This window comes from Fukomys damarensis, unplaced genomic scaffold (assembly GCF_012274545.1).
Source record: "Fukomys damarensis isolate Sample0158 unplaced genomic scaffold, DMR_v1.0_HiC HiC_scaffold_39, whole genome shotgun sequence".
Taxonomy (NCBI): Eukaryota; Metazoa; Chordata; class Mammalia; order Rodentia; family Bathyergidae; genus Fukomys; species Fukomys damarensis.
The window spans coordinates 109,703,460-109,726,752 of NW_022900951.1; the positions used below are offsets into that span (position 1 = coordinate 109,703,460).

General features: G+C 39.0%; 1 protein-coding gene across 1 annotated transcript in view; it reads right to left on the reverse strand.

Moving 5' to 3' along the window:
• Gpc3 (glypican 3) overlaps window positions 1-23,293 on the reverse strand; it is a 452,065-nt gene that overhangs the window by 40,865 nt on the left and 387,907 nt on the right. Inside the window, exon 7 of the mRNA XM_010614296.2 lies at window positions 8,264-8,423. Within this exon, the coding sequence (XP_010612598.1) occupies window positions 8,264-8,423 (160 nt within the window). The remainder of the gene's footprint in view (window positions 1-8,263; window positions 8,424-23,293) is intronic.

Sequence of the window (23,293 nt, forward strand, 5' to 3'; positions counted from 1 at the left end):
TAATATCTGCCATATACATTAGGATTTTTTTAAGAAAAAAATACCAAAAGTAGTTTTTTAAAAAAATTAACAAGTCTCTTCGGAAATGATAAAACTATAAGCCCCATGGATCATTAAGTAACCTTTAGCCTGGTGTAGACATAGGCTAACTTAATGACAAGGCTTTCTTTCACAAAGACAAACCATAAAAGACTCACAAGTAGCTTCATTCCTGTTGAAGTGAAGGAGACATCTCCTGAGATCTCACACAGGTGAAAAAAGGAAAGAAGTGATGCCTGCACCTCTTCCTTTAGTCACCTTAACAAAGAACAAAAGCTAAAGGACATTGTTGTCCGAATTGAAGAGATATGACAGCATGTGTGTGCATACGCACTTTGCAAGCACACACATGCAGTTTCAGGGCCCTTATGGAAGCTCACTGAGTGCAAAGCATTTGCTTCCTTTGAGTCCTTCAAGCAGGACGTCAGCCCTGGCTTCATTTCTGATCTCCATCTGCAGACACTAGAACTTTCCACACTATTTGCTTACAGCTTTTATCTTGCTCTGCAGGCTCAAGAGTCCTCATTACATTAGACTCTGCTGAATTGGCTCCCCTAAGAGAACACTGTCTATCATAGAACCTTCCCACTACCACACAGGATTAATTAGACTTCTCTATCTTTCTTTCTGATACAGTATTTCTTCTTGCTGGAGAGCACTTCCCATGGAATAGCACATAATCACACTCTTCTGGGTCCCTCTGGGATGTTATTACCCTATAGAGATTGCTTCACTTCTGTTTGGCAACTTGGCTGATGATGGCTTTGGCCTGGCTGTTTTCTTGCTGGTTCCTCCTACACTTTTCTGCCCACTGAGCACTGACTCTCCCCATTCCATTCTTTTCTAGCCATACTAGATTACCGCAGGGGAGTTGAGGCTCATAAATGGGTCATAGTTTCTATCCAGATAAAATCAATCGTATCATGTCATCAATTCACATATTCATGTTTCCCCTTAATGTGAAAAGTGATTATAAAATATAATACAATGAACTTAAATTTCTCACACTATGCTTAATACTTGTCTTGTTCTTAAAATTGTATGTTTTAAGTATGGCCCACCAACAAGTTTACTTACCCCTATTAAAAGACTCATACAACAATAGCTAGATGTTAGAGTATTACAGAGCATATACTTAGAAAAGTAAACCTCAGAATAATCTCCTTGTAATTAATAAATAAAGTCCCTGAAGTATCTCAAATTACAGTAACTTTATGGAAAGATTTCACCTTTTCCTACTCTCATCTATCACCAGCTTACGTGTTGATAATTCTCTAGTCAACACTAAGGCATGAGGAAGGCCCCCTTTTGGGTATGCTTCTCAACTGGCAGATAATATCACTGCTAAATCTCACATCTAAGCCCTTCTTTGTGAGCCCCGAGAGCTGCACAAAGCTCTACAGTGACCTGGGATTGGATGTCTTGTCAATCTATTAGCAAGAACCACCTGGTCTGTATCTGCGTGAAAAGTGCTATTATAGTGAGCTTTGCTTCCTTCAGCTTCCCTATGGCATTTGATCTCTAAAAGAAAAGATCAAGACATGAAAGCAGATTGCTTGTAGCTAAGAGCAAGACAGAATGGAAAGAATCAGGGGCCCTTTTCTTGACCCTCCCCAACTCACTGTCCACCCCTGCCCTCGCTGCCCCACTGCCACCAAAGAAAACAAGACATAACTAGCTGTGATTCTTTCAAGATGTAGGTGCCTACTACTGTTATGACTATGTGGTTATTTGCACAACTGGGCAGGCATATTTGTCATTGTTTAAATATCTTCTCACTTTAGACCACCCTGGGCTAAAAGCAAGTTAATTAATAACTGAAAATGCCATCTTTGGGGATGGAGGAGGGCGCATATTTATAACGAACATTGTTAGCGAGATCATTGGGGACTTGATTTATAGTTTCAGCTAACGGCTTTTGGTAAATAAAATTAACTTATAACTCAACGGTACTAAATAATATTAGAAGTATTACCCTAAATGAGCATGCTGCTCTACATTTTATTTAGTAAAATTAGATCCATTACCAAATGTGCTTCATTCAACAACTAATGGGGTGGGCAAGGTCAGTAAATATTTTATCACTATTTTTGCAAATGAAAAAAACAAAGGCTTAGAGCAGCTGAGTAACTCTGCCCAAGGCTACAGCACTGGGAAGTGGCAGAAACAAAACTGGGATTCAGTTTGACTGATTCTATGGATATAAAGCTCTTCCCATTATGTCTCAAGCTTCAGCACTCTAAGAACTGGAGGGTGCCTCATTTGTCTCTCAGATTGGATCTACTTCCCAGAGGATGCCATGGGGTCCTCTTACACTGAGGTCACATGCTTGAAGGATTATAATTTCAATAAATAAGTTTGGAAGGAGCCACTGCAAGGTCTTGCCTAAGAGTTCCAGGAGTGGACTACTTAATGAGAAACAATGTGCAATGTAATTATCAAAGATCTGAATGGTGGATTTCTGAATAATGCAAAGGGAGTGGAACTATGTTATTCAAACTCTGGACATATTTTGGGAAATTTGCCACAATTAACTCCCGGATTTGTTACCATATAAATATATAACTGTATCTACTATATTTTCAGCTCTGCACAAAACTCAACATCTTTCCCATAAACCCCCGCAGGACATTTCATTCCTTTATAAGATTTGGACTCATTTTTCAGCAGGCAACATGATTTGTTCTAAATCATTAATATCTCACAGATGTCACCCGTGATGAAAGGCCTATCATAAAGTTCCCTCCATTGGCTTTGCCTTTTTCACCAGACCAACCCATTAATTAATTTATCAATACAAAGTTGTTGCTCCCACATTTATGAGGGCATGACTTGACACTGTACACTTAATCCAGTAAAAAATTAAACAATAAATAGAAAATAAAAATTATGGCTTAAAAAATATTTCCTGGCCAGGTGTGGTGGCTCATGCGTGCAATCACAGCATTTTGGAGGAGGGGGGCTGAGATGGGAGGATTGCAATTTCAAACCCAGCCTGGACAATTTAGTGATAAAATAAAAAAATAAATAAAAAGGACTGGGGATGTAGTTCAAACTGAAGGCCACATTACTCCCTCTCCCCCCAAATCTTAGGTGGGGACTGAGATTCTGCATTTTTAACAAACTCTAAAATTATACAAATGCTACTGGTCCATAGACCCAAGTCGGAGTAGCAAGGGGTGAGAAGATATTGTTGAAGGTTGTTTACCTGGTTTTATTTGCCTTTCATTGGTCTTTAAGAAATAAATACCTCAGGCTGGGCATTTAGCTCAGTGGTTCTGCCACCTGCTTTGCAAGTGCAAAGTCCTGTGTTTGATCCACATTACCAAAACAAAAAAGAAAGAAATACCTATGACAGTTCTAATTTACACCTATAGGCTCTAGCAATTTATTAGCAGGAGTGATAACAGACCAGTAACTTTAATAGCAGTTATTATTTTTGGAGTGCTTACTAGGTGTAAGGTATTGTGCTAAATGCTCTTCATGGATTATTTACTTTAATCTCCACAATCCTACAAAATAGTATTGTTTGTAGTTTTTAGATATGGAAGTGGGAAAAATAACTCACTTCTTTGAATGTGGGGCCCCTTCAAAATTCATGATGAAACTTACTTCCCAATGCAACAATATTAAGTAGGACTCAGGAGGCTATGAGCGCTCTGTCATCATGCAGTGGATTCTTTCCTTCTAAAAGGGCTGGAAAGTACTAGGTAGGCCATTTCTACCTTCCCATTTTATGTACCAGATAAGGTCATAGCATTTGGCCCTTTGGCCAAGTGAGGATACAGCCAAAAGGCCTCCATCAGACACCAAATGCTGGAACTTTGATCTTGGGCTTCTTAGCTATACAAACTGTGCAAAATTCAATTCTATTATTTATAAATTACCCAGTCTAAGATATTTTTTGTAGCAGCACAAATGGACTGAAACACCTGACAAAAGGGAAATGTGCTATCCTTGGTTCTAAGAAGTGAAATGTTCAGACGAAGACATAACCATGGGTTAGACATCAGGGAATGGCAATCTCATCAAAAATTAAATTCAACAAGCAGAAAGAAGGGAGATCCTACACATTTTATTTTAAATTTAGAAATAATGGTTGTGGAAAAGACAACACATGGGTAACTTTGATACAAAGAGCTTTAAAAGTGAATATAATCAGAGAGCTTGGAAAACTATTAAAAGCTTTAGTAGCATTCTGATTCACAATTGTGCCAAAGACCCAGTATAGGCATAAAAGGAAGACACAAGAGAGTCTGAACATAATCTGAGCTGTGCTCGTTGTTCCTGAGTTGTCATTTGGAGGAGGCAATTTGGAGTGTTAAATGAAATGGTGGTAGATGCACGTGATGTTCTAACTCAAGTTGACTAAGTAAACGGAAGTTGATGAATCACCAGGACCTGATGGCATCCACCCAGATTTTGGGTAAAATTATGTAACTGCTGACCAAAATGCAGAGTTTGTCATGCCAAATAACTGTTGTGCCATAAGTCTGGCAAATTGGCAATGACTCTCTTTACCATGAGGCACATTTTATGGGGGACTGAAAGAACTGTAGGCAGGTAGGTTCACTGATGATGTTAGACAAAGGTAATAGAGGCATGGTATCATCTTTCCTGTAAATTAAATTAACCACCTTTTGTATAATGTTTTACAGTTTGTACACCACGCAGGGTTAAACATGCCTAACAAATTGATTAGAGTTCTTTGAGAAGATAAGTAGGCATGCGGACAAAAGGAAACCCAGGATGTAATTTATTTATAGATTCTGAAAAGGCCCTTGACAAGGTCCCATATCAAACACTGTTTTAAGCAGTTAACTTATGGAATTACACAACAGTGTTTTGAAATGGATAGGGAATCATGAGTAGGAACAGAGAAGGACTTTTCTGAACAAGTATGAACAATGATGTGTCCTGGGGATCACCGCTGGGACTTGTTAATATTTTGGTGAATTGTCTGGGAAACCTTCAGATAACCATAACTTTTTATAGGTATAGGTTGAGCATCTTTCATTCAAAATGCTTAGGACCAGAAGTGTTGCACACTTTGGAGTTTTTATAGATTTTGGAATATTTGTAAAGACATTACTGGTTGAGAACCCCTAACCCAAAAATTCAAAATCTGAGATTTTCCAAGATCTAAATCTTTCTGAGCACCATCTCAGCAATCAAAAAGTGTTGGGTTTAACAATATTTTGGATTCCCGATTTTCAGAGTAGGAATGCTCAACCCATGGTACGAAGATATAAAGCTGACTTCAGTCTTTTTATGACAATATTGATGAACAGAGAAAGAAAAGTCTTAGTAGACTTGTTTAGGGAGAGACCTCTGAAACCTGGCTCTGAATTCTGATTCTGCCCTTATGATTTCATGGTGTTAGGCAAGTCCCTCTCCCTCTTCCAGTAGCAGTTTCACCGGGTGTGAAATGAGAAGAATAACCACGATTCAGGGTGATGCTGTGAAATATGAGATAGTGCAGTAGGAGACAATGCCTGCAAGTTCTGGCATAGCGTTTGGATCACTGAATGTGTCATATAAATATTAGCTTCGATTATTCTTACTTTTTAATGTTTCATCAACATACTTCTACTAGGATGCCAGATTCTGGGTGATCATTTTATGCTACATGAAACCTGGGAGTCACTGCAAAACAATTTGTGGAAGCATTGGCAGAATTTGTTTTAGTAATTCAGGAGATAGAGAAAACTATGGATTGAGATGGTTGGAAAGATTTCACAGAGGCAAACAAGCAATTCCGGAGCATGTAGACTGTGCCAGATACTGGGCAAGATGCTTTATAAATTTCTTTATAAATTAAAACCTGATTTAATCCCGCAACAGTCCTATGAAGTTAGGGTTATGACCCCCATTTGATCCGATGAGGGAATGGAGTCTTAGAGAGGAGATTAATAAACTTGTTCTAGATCATACTAATTCATAAGAGCTAGAGTCAGAATTCAAACACAGGTTTGCTCTACCCCCAGACCTATTTCCTTTTCACTGCATCATACTTCAATTGCATTCTGAATGACAAGTACTATTTAAGAAGAAAGAAAAGAGAAGTATGTATATAGAAATAAACATGGGCAATGTTTCCAGGTTCACAGAGTATAAATACTGTTTTAAAAAAACAAAACCAAAGTGGAGAGTTCCTATGGGGTTAACGGTAGAAAATAAAGCCAGAAGGGTAGTTTAGGCTAGACCAGAAAGCTCTCTAAGAACTCCGCTAAGAATCTGAGCTTAATCCTCAAGGCACTGGGGACAGGATGAAGGCAGCTGAGCTTGGGAGAGGTATGAGATGCTTTAGAAAGATTAACCTGGCATCTGTGCATGATGAATTGATGGAATCTTCTGTCCGGGTCTCTGATTCTTTGTTCTCTAATCTGCTAGCCTAAGGGTTTCATACTCCTGCCTTAGCCTAGAAGCCTGGAGACCACTTAGGATATGATCACAATAGCATATGCTGGGCAATGGGGGCAGGGGACAGAAAAGAAGCAGTGACAGAAGTACAAAAAATAGCAGAGAAAGAATCAACAAGGATTTGGGGACCAATTGCATATGAGGGAAAGGAGAAGAAAGAATCAAAGATGACTTTAGTGTAAGCTTCAGACACTGGGAGAATGATCGTAGTGTTACAAAAGTAAAGATATTAAGGGACAACCAGATTGAGAGGGCCAGTCAATATATCTGACTTATGATACAACAAGCTGAGGCTAATGGTGAGGAAGCCAGACCACAGTGCTTAGCAGGCAGCTGGAGATGTGAGATGGTGGCTCAGGTGAGCAGTCCAGACTAGTGGTAATGATTTTCTAAGTTATCCCTATAGTGGTATAATACTATTCATGATAGCATCATACACAATAGTCAAGAGGTAAACAAGATAACCCCAGTGTCTATCAATGAATGAACAGATAAGGAAACTGTGGTATTTACATATAATAGAATATTGTTCTGCCTTAAAAATGAAGGAAATCCTGCTCTATGCTACACATGGAGGAAGCTTGAGGACAGTACACTAAGTGCAATAAGCCAATTGTAGAAGGGCAAATACTGCTCGATTCTAGTTTATATGAAGTCTCCAAAAGCAAACAATTCATAGAAGCCAGAAGTAAAATGATTGCAGGGGGCAGAGGAGGGAAAATGAAGAGTTGCTAATCAATAGGTATAAAGTTCCAGTTATAAGTAAGTTCTAAAGACCTGATTACAGTATGACATTGTGCCTAGAATTAAAAATACTGTAGCATGCTCATAAAATTTATTAAGAGGATAGATTTTATGTTAGTTTTCTTTTCCTGCAATGAGAAAAATAGGACTTGAGAAATAAAAAAAAGTCAGAAGAAGGAGTGTGGATAAGATCTGCATTTCTGCATTTTCTCTGGAGAAGAAGGAAAAGACAGCGGTTTAAGAAGACATCTCTGGAGGACAGCCAGTTTCAGTGTAGGATTAAGAAGAGCTAGTAAAGGAATGGGACTGGAAGGAAACTAGGGGCACGTATAGCATTCCAGAGATTGGGTGATGGAGGGATTCAGGGAGAAAACTGTACTGCAGAGCAGAGAACACCACACTGGAAGTCTCAGGACCCCAGTTGGACTTTCAAATCTTTCATTTAGGGAAACCTCATTGCTTCTCTGAACCCCAGTTTTCTTACCTGTAAAATGGGATAATGTTTATCTATATGAAAAGTCTGTAAACTGTGATATGTAACAGAAATGTGAGGGGCTTTTTGGTTTGCCTTCTTGATCCCAGGAGCCCTGAGCTATTTTTTCTGTTGTTATTGTTGTTTCTTGTAGCTCTGCAGTAACATGTCGCAGCTTGTGAGAAAGAAAACAAAACCAATGTGATTTTCAAAGAAGAGAGGGTCAGCTTATGTCTCTTCCTTTGAAAGTCATCCTATTACTGGTTTCCATAAGACTCCTAAGGTTGCATTTCTTTTTCTAACTGAGAAGAACCAAGGAAATGTCTAATGGGAACAGAGCCAACTGATTAGGTCAGCTCATTTTAGACAATGAAAGACAGGAAGTTACCTTTTTAACCTACTCAAGGCCAGAGTTTTAAAAAAGGCAACCTGAAAGCTTCACTTTTCTAGTGTAGTCATTCGCAGAACTGATGATATTGCATGCTGCAATGATTTGAGGGGAGGTATAGAGAGCAGATTCAATTGAATTTTAATTCCTGAACACCACCATTTTTAGCTTAGCTGTGAGCTAGCATGATCAGTTACCTGCAAGGAAGCGGAGCTGATTCTTCACTTTCGTCACTCCATCACCAGAGCCTCCGATGCATTCATCTTCATCGTCGCCACAGTCTCCACTTTCAAACCCTTCCTCATCCAGGTTTTTATCCAGAGCTTTACCTTTGGGCACAGACATGGTTCTCAGGAGCTGAAAGAAAATAACCAGAAATGCAGAGGCCCCTCAGATTTCTCACATAGGTCTAGAATAGAGTATTGCTAGCTGGAGGCAGTAAAATATATTGAATAAATCACACAGAGGCTTCGAAAATCATTGTAAAATTTCAATAGGTATAAACTGCTTGTGCTCTTTAGCATTTCATACTCCTGGAGACTTGCACAGCACTCAACTTGAGCCTCTGATGCTTCCCTCTACCTCACACAGGAGCCGCACTGTACATCACACGAGGTCCTCCCGTATCATGGAATCTTGATTTTTGAAAGTCTCTATGGCAGGAGAACACACTGATGAGGAACTTCAAAAATAATCAGCAAAGCATACGTGTAGGCTAGGAGCTCAGCAAGATCAGAAAAGATCCCTACAAAAGTCCCTGAGGATCATACTTACACTAAGTTAAGATAATAAATGCTTCTTGCCAAATCCAAGTACTAACAGTACCGTTTTGTGCACTTAAAATGAGTCCTTATAAGTCTCACATCCTAGGTCTTAAATAGTAGAAAAACTTTTTTAAAAATAAAGGATAATGTAATTTATTTCTTTAAAATTTCAGGTGATTTCCCATTGTCAATTACAAGTTCTGTTTCTTGTATGGCTACATTCAGATGCAGGTTTTCAGGGTAACGCAGAAGACAGGCAAAATGCCTCAAACCACAAATCCCCCCACTCACTTATCTCCAGCATACCTAAAGTCAGAAGTTTGAAACATTTCCTTCCACAATTTCAGAAAAATGCTTTAAAATTCATTTTGTTTTACTGTAGACTATATGCTTACTAAGAGACATATTTGTCTTATTCTGTAGTGCCTGGCTTTTCAGTCCTTATGGTTAGGTCAATGCGTTCCTAATTTTATGGGACCCCTACCTCCCCACTGATCCAGAGACCCAGACTGTAGTGTGGATGATCCCTGAAGGCTACCATCACACTCCATTTTCTTTTTCCTCAACACCTCTTCCTAAACCTTCATTTTAATATCCCATGCTCCTACTTTAGCTTTTGTCCCATCTTTCTCTTCTAGTTCTAAATCTCAGTCCCACTCTCTCCTCTTTCTTAAATAACAGCCATCAAAAGCTGCTGGATACAAAGAAACTGAGATTATTGTAATTGTGGAAAAGGTAGCCAGAAAAAAATTACTGCATACAGTAGCATGCTTTTGTGTCTATGGTTTCTGTTTTCTCTATTTATTGTCACTGTGAAGTATGCTTTTATGTTTGTTTTCCACCTGTGATTTAGCTGCTGTCCTGAGAGCTACTTAGAAAAAGCTCTATGTCATAGAGAAATGTGGCTCTGCAGGTAATTTTTTAAGGCAAAGAAAGAGTTCTTTTCTGGCCAACAATGTTTAATGGTGTTGGAGAAGCCTACCTCCTTACCATTTCTATTCCAACACCATCTCCACCTTGCCACTCTAACACTTCTCCCCGTCTCTAACTCTGCCATTCCCTCTATCCCATCATCCCACATATCAAACTTCATAGCATACTGATGTAGGCTACAATAAGCTAGACTACTGGCTCTCAAACTTTGACCTCAGGACTCCTTCATTTTATTTCATTCTTGGCACCAGGGATTGAATCCAGGGCTCTGTGTATGCTAACTATATACTCTACCAAGACTCCTTTAAAGTTTTACTGAGAGTCCCAGAGAACTTTTATTTGTACAAGTTTTATCTATCAACATTTATCATCTCCAAACTTCTGAGAAAATATTAAAATAATTCATTTATAGCTCATTTAAACATAATAATAAATCTATGATCTATTACCATAAACATTTTAAAATGAAAAATTAGTATATTTTCCTAGACAGAAAACAATTTATAGGAAGAGTGGGACTGGTTTTTTTTTTGTTTGTTTTTTTGTTTGGTACTGGGGATCGAACTCGGGTCCTTGCGCTTGCAAGGCAGGCCACCGAACCGCTGAGCTAAATCCCTGGCAGAGTGGCACTGTTTTATATTTTGGCAAATCTTTTTAATGTCCAGCTTAATATAAAATAGATGAAATTACCATATCTGCTTCTCCATTTAGTCTGTTGTGATGTGTCGTTTTGGGTGAAACATTCACAGAAAATCCAGCCTCCCACAAATATGTAGTGGGAAAAGAGAGTAGCATTTTAGTCACATTTTCCCATAATTGTGGATATCCCCCACATACCAGAAGTTCAATAAGTGGTTGTGACGTGCAATATGAAACCGTATCAATTAATGTTTCATGCCGTTACCTTAAAATCTTTTGGTATGTTTTGAAATTTGAGTTGGCCTTTTACTCATTTTATATCATCCTGCATGGATCATGTGGAAAATAATGAGTCACACTGAGCTATGCATGTCCTCCAAATGGTGACACCTTTTATTATACGGCATGAAAAAAATCTCATTCATTAAATATCACCTCTGATTTCATCAGAAAAGTCTCAGTATTCGGATGCTCCAAAGCTCATGGTGGCAGATGTGAGTTTTCAAAATTTTTAGTTTTCTCTTGAAAGCTAGGATTTTATCATTAGCAGTAAATACTACCAGTTGTTTTCCTTGAGCTGACAGGCTCTCTTTGTTCCTTTCCAAGAAAGTGTCTAGCATGTACTCAAGTCTGCAGCACCATAGTTTGTCAGTCATTCTCTCAAGTCAAAATGAAAAAAGAGGCGGGTTTGGCTCACCCAGTGCTCTCACAAGTGCTTTCCTCTGCGACATATGTTGACACACATTTTGCAGCATAAATCCAGTAAGTATACTTCTCGTCTAATAACAGAATATTAAAAATCATACTCAAGGGTTGATATTTAATAAAATTAATAACATTTTTACAGCTTCGGCAATGACAGCCTTCAGTGAAACTGCCTTTTGTTTTTCCGCAAATGCATGCCAGTGATGATTACGACTACTAGTACATTTTGCTGCCACTGCCTGGATTCATACAGCAGCGTCAACAGTCACTGCTCTTGTACCACTGGTGCAAATATCAAGACATCAGAAGAGACAAGTAATATTTTGGTATTATGCAAAGAGTTTTGACCTTGTTGATTAATTGCATAATTGATTTCTGTTTCATGGACTCCGAGGGTTCACAAACTATTTTTTGAGAAGTGTAAGACCAGCTGATAACATCACTTCAGTTTCACCAAAATCCCCAATCTCCTTTCTCACCATTATTTCTTCTGGAAAACTGATTTTGACATGAGCATTTGATGTTGATTTTCAATAATGCATCCTTTGTACATGTCACACTACTTGAATTAGAATTTTTTACAGAAGGGCAATTTGTGGTTTGCTAGGGTAGTGGACTTGCTATTTCTCAAGCACATCTCACATCTAAGCCTTTTGTTAATGTCTCTAGTAAATATTACCTCAGAACATACTATGAGCTGTTTTTCATTTCTATTGAAAGCTCTCTAAACTTTCAAGCCAAGTTCAAACACTATGTCCTTATTAAAGTCTTCTTGGTAGACCCCACTCCCACCACTATGGCTTTTATCTCTACCCCCTAATGCCACTTTTTGTATGCAACCTGGTATAACCTAATTATATATATGACTTTTCTCTACCAGCAGACTGTGAGCTGCTCAAGGACAGCATCTCATATATCATTGAATCTCACAGCATTTAAAGGCATGTCTGAAATACAGTAGTCATTTGATAAATGTGCTACTGAACTGAAGCAAAATGAGGTGGCATGGTATCTTTAATTCTTTAAAAGCTACTTCCACAACCTCATGAAAAAGGAGAAATCCAAAGCCCAGATTAATTATGGAAGAACTTGTGAATGAATAGCTAAACCCTTCTGGACGGCCCCGGCTAAGACCTGTAGCTAATCTTTAAGAGACCGTTTTCCAACATTATGTACAATGCCCCCAGTATTCTCTGGTGGCTCAGTTTAAAACAAAGTGCAATTAAAAAAAAAACCCTTTAAAATTCTGCCAGTGAGGTTACTTCTTTACGTCTTAAATTACTCCCATTTTAGAGACAACTCCAGCATTGAAGAAGGATTATAATATACTTTTAAACCATTTTACACAGACAGCTGCTGATTAGTCTAACCCTCACATATTAACAAAACAAATCCAAAACCTAGAAAGCTATTATTAGAGCAAAAATCTTAAGAGAAGAGACTGAAGCTCCAGAGTGTTAAAAGAAAGGTAATAGGTCAAAGTAGATTGCCAGCAAGGACTAAGGAATTAGCACAGCCTGGAATTTAGCCCAGAAACCTAATCAGCTAATTGCAATTCACAATATTGACCTTATTGTTCCCTCTCTCCCTCTTCACAATGTCTTTCAGACTGAACACTTGCTTTATAAAAGGAAAATGATGAGGGCCTTGCACACAAAAGCAGGTAACTTTTGGGGCCTAATACTTTTGATGAACTGTTTACCATTTTCAAAGGACAGTATCCTGTTAGTTTTTTAAAAAGCTAAGTCTCAGAATAATGATTTTCAATGTCAAGTATCTTATGAAAGCACAAGTCTGACGATTTCACTCCACTCTCCCCACAGCAATGTGCAAACCTGACATCTTTGTCAGGCAATGCTTTCCATACAGCAAGGGTAGACAAAGCTTTTCACAATCCAACACTTTATTTTTTATTATTTTATTTTAATTTTTAATACATCTGTGATATATACTTTTAATCATCTTGGTGAATTAGTACCTATAAATATGGCATCTTGCTCATTTTTATTTCTTCTTTCTTCTCTTGCCTTCAACATAACTCAGAATTTACAATAGCCATTAACCCTTGTGCAGCTCTTATAGCCACTAAGACACAGATGCCTAAGCATACAATCAATTTACATTTTAGAATCTAATATTTTAAATATGTAAGTATCACATATGGTATAACTGGGATCTTAAATGCTCAATCCTCCATAAAGGCTCATGTATTGAAAGCTTGGTCACCAGTTTCTGTCCCTACTGGAAGGTGGTGTATTAGGAGGTTTGCTTAGTGGGAGAAAGTTAGGTCACTGGGTGTCCTAGTCACTTTTCTCCTTGCTGAAACAAATTACCTGACACCCAAAGTTAAAGGAGGAAAGGTTTACTTAGCTCACAGTTTGTAGAGGTTTCAGTCTATAGCCAGGTGGCTCCAAGGCAGGGTGGCAGGGCAGCGGGACATTGAAGAGAAAAAACAGTCTATGACACGGCAAGGCAGGCAGAAGGAAGGAAGAAGCAAGCAGCAAGCCTGCCTCTCCCTTTTAATCCCTTTCAGGCTATCCACATTTTGGGTGGTGCCACCCACACCCAGGGTGGGCCTTCCCATTATCCATATCCAGAACTATGCTGAGCCAATCAGTGGACCAATTTAGTACCACATACCCTTAATCCTAGTATCACACATCCTAGATCCAGCCAGCTATGAAAAGCCCTACCCATGACTACATGAGGCTTGGAGGGGACAACTAGACACAAGCCATAAAACATATATATTCAGATTATTTCCTTATAAGGTTAATATCCCAGGGGATTTTCACACACTGTACTTTTATACTATGGGAGTGAGTCTACAATTTCTATGAGAATAATCTAGGAAGCTAGTTAAAAATGAGGCTTGCTGGGATGGGGGTTTAGCTCAGTGGTAGCATAGGTATTTAGAATGTACAAGTCCCTTAGTTTGATTTCTAATACAAATAAATAAAATGGCTCCCAGGCCTCACACACAGAGTTCTGGTTTACTAGGTCTGGGAGTGAGTATAAAAACTTCATTTTTTAGCTAGATCTGTCCTTCCAACTTACTGTATGTGAACCACAGACCACATTTTAAGAAAGGCTTCTCCAGCGTTAATCCACTTTCCAGAACCCTCTGAAACAATCTTTGGAAACAAGTCATCTTACCACCATGCATGTTGGAATCCTTATTACATGGTTTTTGTACTTTTTAAAAAAAAGTAAATGCATTCTAATGATTTTCTTTTCCCTTAGGTTTGTCTTTGTAGTTAGTGAAAATATCCTTGTGTAAAGGAGGCTGACTTCATTTAATTAATTAGAAAGGGAAACATTTAAAGCTAACTTTGGTACAGGTACTCAGGATTGTGTGATAAAAACAAAATAAGTCAGAAATAATTAAGAAAATTGAGAACGCAGTGAAGAGAAAAACACTTTTTAGAATATAGCAGTTTTAGATTTGTAGAGCTATATCCAAGACATTAAAAGGGCACTGCACGGCCGGGGATTTAGCTCAGTGGTTCTGCCCCTGCCTCATAAGCACAAGGTCCTGAGTTCAATCCCTGGTACCAAAAAACAACAACAACAACAAAAAACAAACAAACAAAAAAAGGACTGCAACAATGGAAAACATGACTTGGCCAAAGCGCATCTCATGCTTGGCTTCCAAAAGCCCAGAGAATCAAAGGATATCTTCTTGTCAGAGAATCAAAAATGAGAAATTAGGCCAGTGACAGACAGCACCAATCATGATCTGTTTGTAAGGCAAAAATACTGGACCTCTTGTCATGACACCAATTGCAAAGATATGAACCTTTTTGGCCTCACACTGTGCTGGGGTCCAGCATATGTTTGCTCACATTGTCCTCAAGCCTTAGCCTCTACCTGTGTCATGGGGAAGACTGTCATCCTCATTTCCCACATTGAGGGAAAACACTGAGGCTTAGGGAGCGGGTATGACTCAGCCAAGTCAAAGAGTAAGTAATAAACATATTAAAAATAACATCTTCTCCCTCAAGTCCAGAACTCTTCAAGGAAAACATGATTTAAGTAAAGACATCAACTAATTGGGGTCTTTCTTTCACATTTTTGCCATCTTGTCTTTATTGCAGATAATTTCCAATCTAATCTCATTTTCTCAGATGCTAAGCAGAAACGATGAGTTGATAGGAAAGGCTTTCACTGTTGGGTGGGTGGGTAGGGAGGCGGAGATAAGCATCAGGCACCTAGGGACAATGGATGCCTCCTGCTTGTTTTCCCCAGCCTTGCCATCTACAATGTCTTAAGTAACCAAACTATCTCATTGTACATGGGTTTGTTTTGAAATGCTTCAGACAGCCGGATAGGATACAATGAAAAATTCCATTATTGCTGGTACACAGCTAAGAGCTTTCTTGACTTTTAAGCTCTTTAGCATTTTAAAAAATGAAGGATAAGTAACAAAATAGATACTGCAAATAAGGGGCTTGGTACATACTTTGAGGATTTAGCCGGTTTTGTCTCTCTTGGCTACTCACACATCCACTGTAGGCATTTTTTAATATGTGGAATCCAGGTTACATTTTAAAGCTATTAAGCTGGGCTTACAAAACTGATTTTGAACAATTTGGATGCTCAGCCTTATACAACCTGCAAGGAATGCTTTGGGGGCCTGGCTTTCCATGTCCACAGCAATGTAAACACATGCTTTACTGTTTGTATTTGAGTAGCATTAATGGGAAACAAATGTGGGGACTCCAATGAATCCAAGGTCTTTCGGAATGCCATTATTTTTTATATGTTGTGCATATCCACAAGGCCTAGCATGTGACCTCTGCTTTGCATGTACACTTTCTTTTAACAAATACACCAAACCGCAGCCACAACTAATTGGAAACATTTGCAACTTGTATTTGAGATGAAGCCAGAACCCAAATGTATAGGGCTGGAATTAATGGCTATATATGTACTTCATACACTGAGGAGGCACTAATGTAGAGCAGTTAAGAGTGTGAGCTCTGGAATCAGACCAGCATGCATTTAAATTTCTACTTAGCTTAATTATGAGCTCTGTGATTTTGGGAAAGTCATTTAACCTCAGTTTCCTCATCTGTCAAATGGAGAATAATATTATTTATTAACTACACAGGGTCAATGAAGTCTTAAACAGCACCATTCAAAGTTCCATGGACCTTTTCTTTTGTACAAGTTCCCATTGTTTGAAATTAATTTTATAGTTCCCTGTTGCATCTCTAGTAGACTAACAGAACGAATAATGGTTGGTTTTGATTACCAGTGTCTAGTACAGTGTATGCACATATACCATTGAGCACATTGCCTTGTTCTTGGACGTTCGCTCTGCTGCTTAAGACAATGTCGATGATTTTGAGGAGTAAGGAGGAGCAGCCACCCCACAGTAACAGACATGAGGAGCTTGTTATGAATGCCTTGTAAGGCAAAACAAGTTAACACTCCATGGTCTTGCATTGCATTGTGGCCCCACAGAGAAGCCCAGGGGGAATGGGGAGCATCTGAGAAAACCCTTCTGGATGTTGCTAGTAAGATCAAGGGTCTGAAGGGCTGGGAATTTAGCTCAGTGGTTTTGCTGCCTGCCTTGCAAGTGCAAAGGCCCGAGTTCGATTCCTGGTACCAAAAAAAAAAAAAAAAGATTAAGGGTCTGTGAACCAAGGATGCCTGCAGAGATGTAACAAGATGCAGAGAGACCTACTCACTAGTGGCTATGCTTGCGCATGGGATCAGCACAGTGCCGTGCACCCACAGACACTCTTGCCTGAGCCCTTATCCACAGCACCTGCTTTATCCACCACTTCCAACTTCCGGGAGTATTGCTTATGTTATGAAGGTGATGCTGAAGCCTATGAAAATAAGTCTCCTAATTAAATAAATGCCTGGCAGTGAAAGAGACCCAGATGTGAAAGCAGAAAACTTGAGTATGGAATTTAAACCATTTGGGTAAGTCTCCTTTTCCAGTGGTAGAAATGATTCTTTGTAGTTTTAGGATGGCATGCACCACATCAAAGTAGAAATTTTCCAACAATATGACCAAGCCAGGTTGGGTTTTCCTCATCTGAAATGCTTGCAAACCTGAGCACTTAGAAATTCAGAGTTTTTGGATTTTAGAATATATATATACATATATTGAGATATCTTGGGGATGGGGCACAAGTTTAAATATGAAACCCATTCACGTGTCATGTATAACTTATACATATAGCCTAAAGGCAATTTTATAGTGTTTATATAGTAAGTCATGGTGTGGAGTTTTCCACTGTGTCATACTGACACTCAAAAAATTTTGGATTTTAGCGCATTCTAAATCTCAGATTTTCAGATTGGGGATACTCAGCTTGTAGCTTAGAAAGGTACAGTCTTTCAGAAGAAAAGGCAGACTATGTTGGTCAAAACCTCATAATGTAGAAAACCTGGATTCAAATCTAGACTTTATCACTTACTGGCCTTGTCACTGTAGACAAGGTATCTTTTAGCCTCTCTGAGCTTTACGTTTCCTATTTAAATAAGACTAGTAAAAGTCATATTTCTACCTAACTCCTACACTGTATAACTGAGGGGACAAAATGAGGAATTTCATGGAAAGCACTAAGCTTTCATATATGGCACACCATGTCCACACAATAAAATGGTAATATTATGTAGTAGTAGCTGTGTTATTCATAAAACTTGCACTTGCAAACAGAACAAACTTTGAATGTTTGGTATTAGTTAAAATACTAGATAGGACTAATTCTGTGGAACCCTGTAAGCCATTAATAAACCTCAGTCCTTTCGTCATTACTATTAGCATTTTAAAAATTAATTAATTAATTAGTTAAGCAGTACTCAGAATTGAACTCAGGGCCCCGGTGAGGTATATTCCCAGCTGTTTTTAAAAATGTATTCCTTCTTTATTTTGAGACAGGTAATCACTAAGTTACTAAATTACCTGGGTTGGGCTCCCACGTGTGATCCACCTGCCTGCGCTTCACATAGTGCTGGAATTATAGCCATTTGCCTCTATCCCTGGCTAGCATTTATTATTTTAATAATTGAAAGCACCTCCTTACCTGTTTTCTCAATTGATCCACTCAGGACCCATGTGAGGCTGCAGGAAAAGTACTAGTAGCCTCATTTTGCAAAAGCAGGAAATTGGAATGGGGAGAGATTTGAGGCAATGTGTTCACTTTTCAGTCTGAAAACTTGTAAAAGACTAACTAGAGTAAGGTTTGTTAGGGTTTGGAGTGGGGCCATAAAAGAGGGACCTTACATTCCAGCATTAACTTAGAAAGGTCATGGCCTAGCACAGTGCTTGGTGCATAGTCAGTGCTCAGGATATGCATGGCAACTAGGAGAAATGAACAAACCAGTGGGTTATCAAATGAAATGAGCCATTTTTTCATCCACTTTTAATTTCTTCCATCCTCTGTTTCCCTGACTGTGGTCTGACATACCCTGGTATGGTAACAGCTGATTCTTGCCAGGAAGCCCTGGATATATAGCCTAGACAGCTAGACAGAGGCACAGAGAGACTGAGTGCTTGACTGCCATCATTCACTTTATTGGGCTGCCCTAACAGGCAGGCTCCATACTTCAGTCCAGGTTATGGAGCCTGCTCCCTTGACAAAGTGAGATAGAGTCAAAGAGAAAGGCAGAAAACTGATCTTTTATAGCAAACGAACCAATTAACCCAAAAGGATATGGCCCTGAATGGGATTCCCAAGGCCATGCAGTGGGCCTCTTCTAAGCTCCCTGCCAGCTAAGTACTTGCTTTACTAGGTTAGTCTGCATGTGTGTGCCATTTCTGGGTTCTGTAATGCCCTCCTTGAGGGTCTCCAGCCTTACTTGAATAAATCCCATTTTAAGGACTAAAAGCCCCAGAATGCTGTAGTTATAAGGCTGGAGCCAAAACTGGCCTAGCCCCAAGAAGCTAGCCAGATCAGGAGATTGGCCAGGTGTGGCAGCAAAGTGCAAACACAGAAAGGTTCCCTTGGCAGGCCACCAAGTCCAATTTCCCTCTGATCCTTGCTCTCCCCTTTGTTGAAGATTTCTGGCATTTTTGTCCCTAAGTCAATTTTAAACCACTGCAAAAAGGAACAAGGATAAAATACAACTTTTCCTCTCAAAGGAAAACCTGCTTCAAAGACATCTGTGAGATCCCACAGCACTGCTTCGTTTCCAAAGGGATTGCCTCAGTAAGATAAGCCCACTGACAGAGGGTGAGGGTCCCAGAGTGAGTGTATACCAAGATACTACATATTTTCTCAGGGAACCGAGGTTATAGAGACATGATCTGAGTGTTTACTATTGTCCAGTGCAGAAATTTTATTCTTTCCAGATAGACAACTTGTGGTTATGCTTTTGGGAAACAAGAATTCTTGCCTCTAAAAATAACCCATGTATGAACCACAGGAGCCATGCCATCCACATTGGGCTTGAAGAGTCAACCTCAGTGAGTGGGGGACAATGGTTCACTCTTCTCCAAGAAGGCCTCGGGCCTGCTGAATATTATTAGTAAGATGCCTCTAGATCTCTCTGACCAACACTTCTTTCCTTTGAAGACCAGGTACACACTGGGATTTATCAAGAGCTTTGCAGTGAAAACAGCTTTCTTTTTCTGATATGCTCTTTGAAAAATATAAAATTTTAAGCATGTTTCAGGTAGGTTAACAAGTACCTGCCTGTGACTTTCCAGTTTCTTTGCAGGTCAGAGAGTTTCAAACCTGCTGGCTTTCTAAGTTTTTAGCTTTGAAATCCTAAGGGGGAAAATAGACGGTCACAGGAAACATGAGTAAAATTATGACATTATTCACATCCAATCACATATCATCAAAGGCTGAAATAGAAATGCCAAAAAGTGGGGATGGGATTTAGCTCAGTGGTACCACATGTGCCTCGCAAATGCAAGGTCCTGAGATCGATCCCTGGTACCCCCCAAAAAAGATTTCATTGTTTGGGCCAGGGATTTAGTTCAGTGGTTCTGCTGCATGCCTCGCAAATGCAAGGTCCTGGGTTCAGTTCCTGGTACCAAAAAAACAAACCAACAAACAAATAACAAATGCTCCAGAAATGCCAAAAAATGGTGTTCTTGTATACTTTTTAGCCTCATTCATTAAGTGAAAATTAACTTCAGAAAAGCTCAGATAATACTTTTAAATACGAAAAACTTGAACACGTGAAAATAGTGCTTTGTTTGGTAAATATGGAATTTAAGATGTTAAAAATGATTGACTCTTTGAATATACCACGTGTAGGTTTTGTGACACTTTGGTCACAGAAGACAACTAGAACACTGGAATCTTAGGAAGACCGTTGACAAGCCGAGTTATGGACTGCAGCCACCAAACGATGCCCTTCCTTGTAGAAGAGTTTTCCTTTCTGTTCCATAAGTGATTTGAATGGTTTAGTTAAACAGGGGATGAAGAAATGTGAAAAGGAACTGCTGGGATTCTCCAATAGGAAAGTAATTTGAGTCCTGATTTTTATTAACTGCTTAAGACACCATTTTAAAGCATATACTTGAACACTCTATTTCAACTCATGCTTGGCCATTACACATCACAATTATTCACTATTTTGTTGGAGTCTCATATTAGAAGTTCTTTTAGCAAAACCCCCCGCATTTTACATCTACTAATTATTGATACTGGGAAGAATTCTTTCAATTTAGCTTAGTCAGTTTTATCATATTCTTGAAAGTTTTTTTTTCTACAAGTAGAATTTTCTGCTGAGTTGATTATATGTTTATAAAATAATTTCTACCTAACATTTGTTTAAACTCACATTCATAAAATAAGGCCATTTAGCCCTTTCTAAATGACCTTAACACTTATTTGTCATCCATAAAACAGAATATTAGCTTAGGTATATCTTTATATTAGCCTTGGGGTAACCTATCTCAGGTTAAGTTCACTTCTCTGAAATAAGCACAGAGCTGTATTCTAATATTGCTACAAACATTTCCATTCCCATCTGGGACTCTCTCACCATTTCTTCTTATTCATGAATTCCAAACCTCATCAATCATTTCCCTGGCTGGTTCTGCCTAGGAATCCATTCCTCAGACAGGCCCCTTGTTTTTCCTAAGAAGCTTATTAGAATTTAACCACAGAGCCTGGGAAGAGCATTATGTAACCAAGCCCAGCTAAGTTGTACTCAATGTTGGGCACAGCTCTATCTTGTGCTATTTTGGCTAGTATATGTTTGTGGAGATTTTGGTGAATTATTTTCTCTGTTGGGCCTCTCTGGTGAATACAGTGTGCACATTTCGCTTGTTCCTGGGACTTATGTGATTGGCTGGCTATCTTACCTGGACTCCCTTCCCTATCCCACAAAATTATTTGGTGGTGATGGTGGTGACAGAGTGGCAAGTGAGGGAGAATGTTAGTGTGGGAGGGAGAAAGGGCAGCTTATAATAGGCTATGGCCAACACATACTTATTATAGATCCACCTTTCTTTGTTTCGTTCCACTGAGCTCAGTATGTAAGAATGTCTTGACCAGTTCTAACATGGGCTTCTCCACCATCCTCTGAGATTCTTTGTGGTCATATTCAATTAACATCTCGCTTCAAAAACAACCCTTTTCCTCTCCCTTACCATTTAACTCTATATAAGTAATATATACAGATTTGGAACATTGTGCTCATTCAATATAATTCAATAGCTATGGTAATTTTCACTGTTGAAGAAATCAACCTGAATGCTCTAGGTAGATGCAACAGGAAAGCAGATGGGTAAGAAACAGGGTACTTATCAAAGGATGGCATGTAGTATGAGATAAGCAGATATTGAACACCCAGAAGTATTATTATTCTCGACAACTTACTAAGGGAATTAATAGGAGTGGTGACTTAGAATGGACTTGAGAGATACTATGGTCCAATCCCCCATATTACAGAGCCCACACAGACAATCTGTTGCACTGCTTTTCAACTATAATAACAGTTGTATTAATTAGGTTTCTCACTGCTGGGATATGATTAATACCAGAAACACACAACTTAAAGGAGATGTTTAATTTAGCTCAGGGTACAGAGGATTCAGTCCATGGTCAACAAACTTCAAGACAGGAATATATAGTGGTAAGGCTTGCTAACACAAAGCTGCATAGTTTATGGTGGCAAGGAAGGAGAACAGGGGAGAAACACCAGAGAGAAGGGAAAAGGGACCCTATATAGACCATAAGGCTGTTGTTCATGACCCACCAAACACACTCAGCAGTGTGCTCCACCACTTCCCCGTGGTGTCAAAGCAAATCAAATGGACATTCCACTCTAACCACCACATTATGGGTCATGCTAGATTTCCGCCTAACCCTTGGACATAGCACAGGAGAATCAGTTGAGGGTGAGTAAAATGCGAAAGACAGAAGGGCACTCAAGAGGTGAAGAATGAACTTTGATCTGAGAAGTGGAAATGTTCTTCTTCCTACATTCTTAGCCAAACTTGATCAGATGACATGTTAATGAAGGAATAATATGGCCCCAGGGTGCATGGAGCAGCCAACTTCCAGGCTGCAAAACTGGTAGCCACAGAACCTGACCTGCTGTTAAGAATAAATAGTAGGGCCGGGGATGGATTTAGCTCAGTGGTGCTGCCGCCTGCCTCACAAGCACAAGGTCCTGAGTTCAATCCCCAGTCCAAAAAAAAAAAAGGGAAAGAAAGCAAGCAAGCAATATATAGTAGACAAGGAGTTACTCTCTAGTAGGTGTGGAAATGTGGTAGAATAAAACCAGCTCAAAATATTTTTTTGTTTATCTTTCAAAAACAGAACAAAATGAAACAAAACAAAACAAAACCCCAGTTCAGTGCATGAAGAGGACTTGCAGTTTCTACATGCAAACTATCAACTCCTCCAACTTTTCAAAGTTTTCATTCATCTCTCATTATGTGGATAAATAAATCAGCCAAAATATGTAGAAACTTTTTTCTTCCTACTCATCTGTTCCTCTAATTTTAGGTAAAGGCACCTTAGCAAGGTGTAATCACTCTATGGCCCTTGTATGTGCCTTCAATTGAACATGCCGTTTCACTTCCTACTTTCCTTACATGACTTTAAGTATTTGGTCAATCTTATTAATATAAATGGTGAAGTCTTAAGTCATGGCAGCTTTCAACTAAATGGAAACTTCAAGTATGTTGCTGCCACCATGATTAAATTTGGTGGGAGGGTTATAATTTATACATCTTTAAATAGCAACTATATTTTG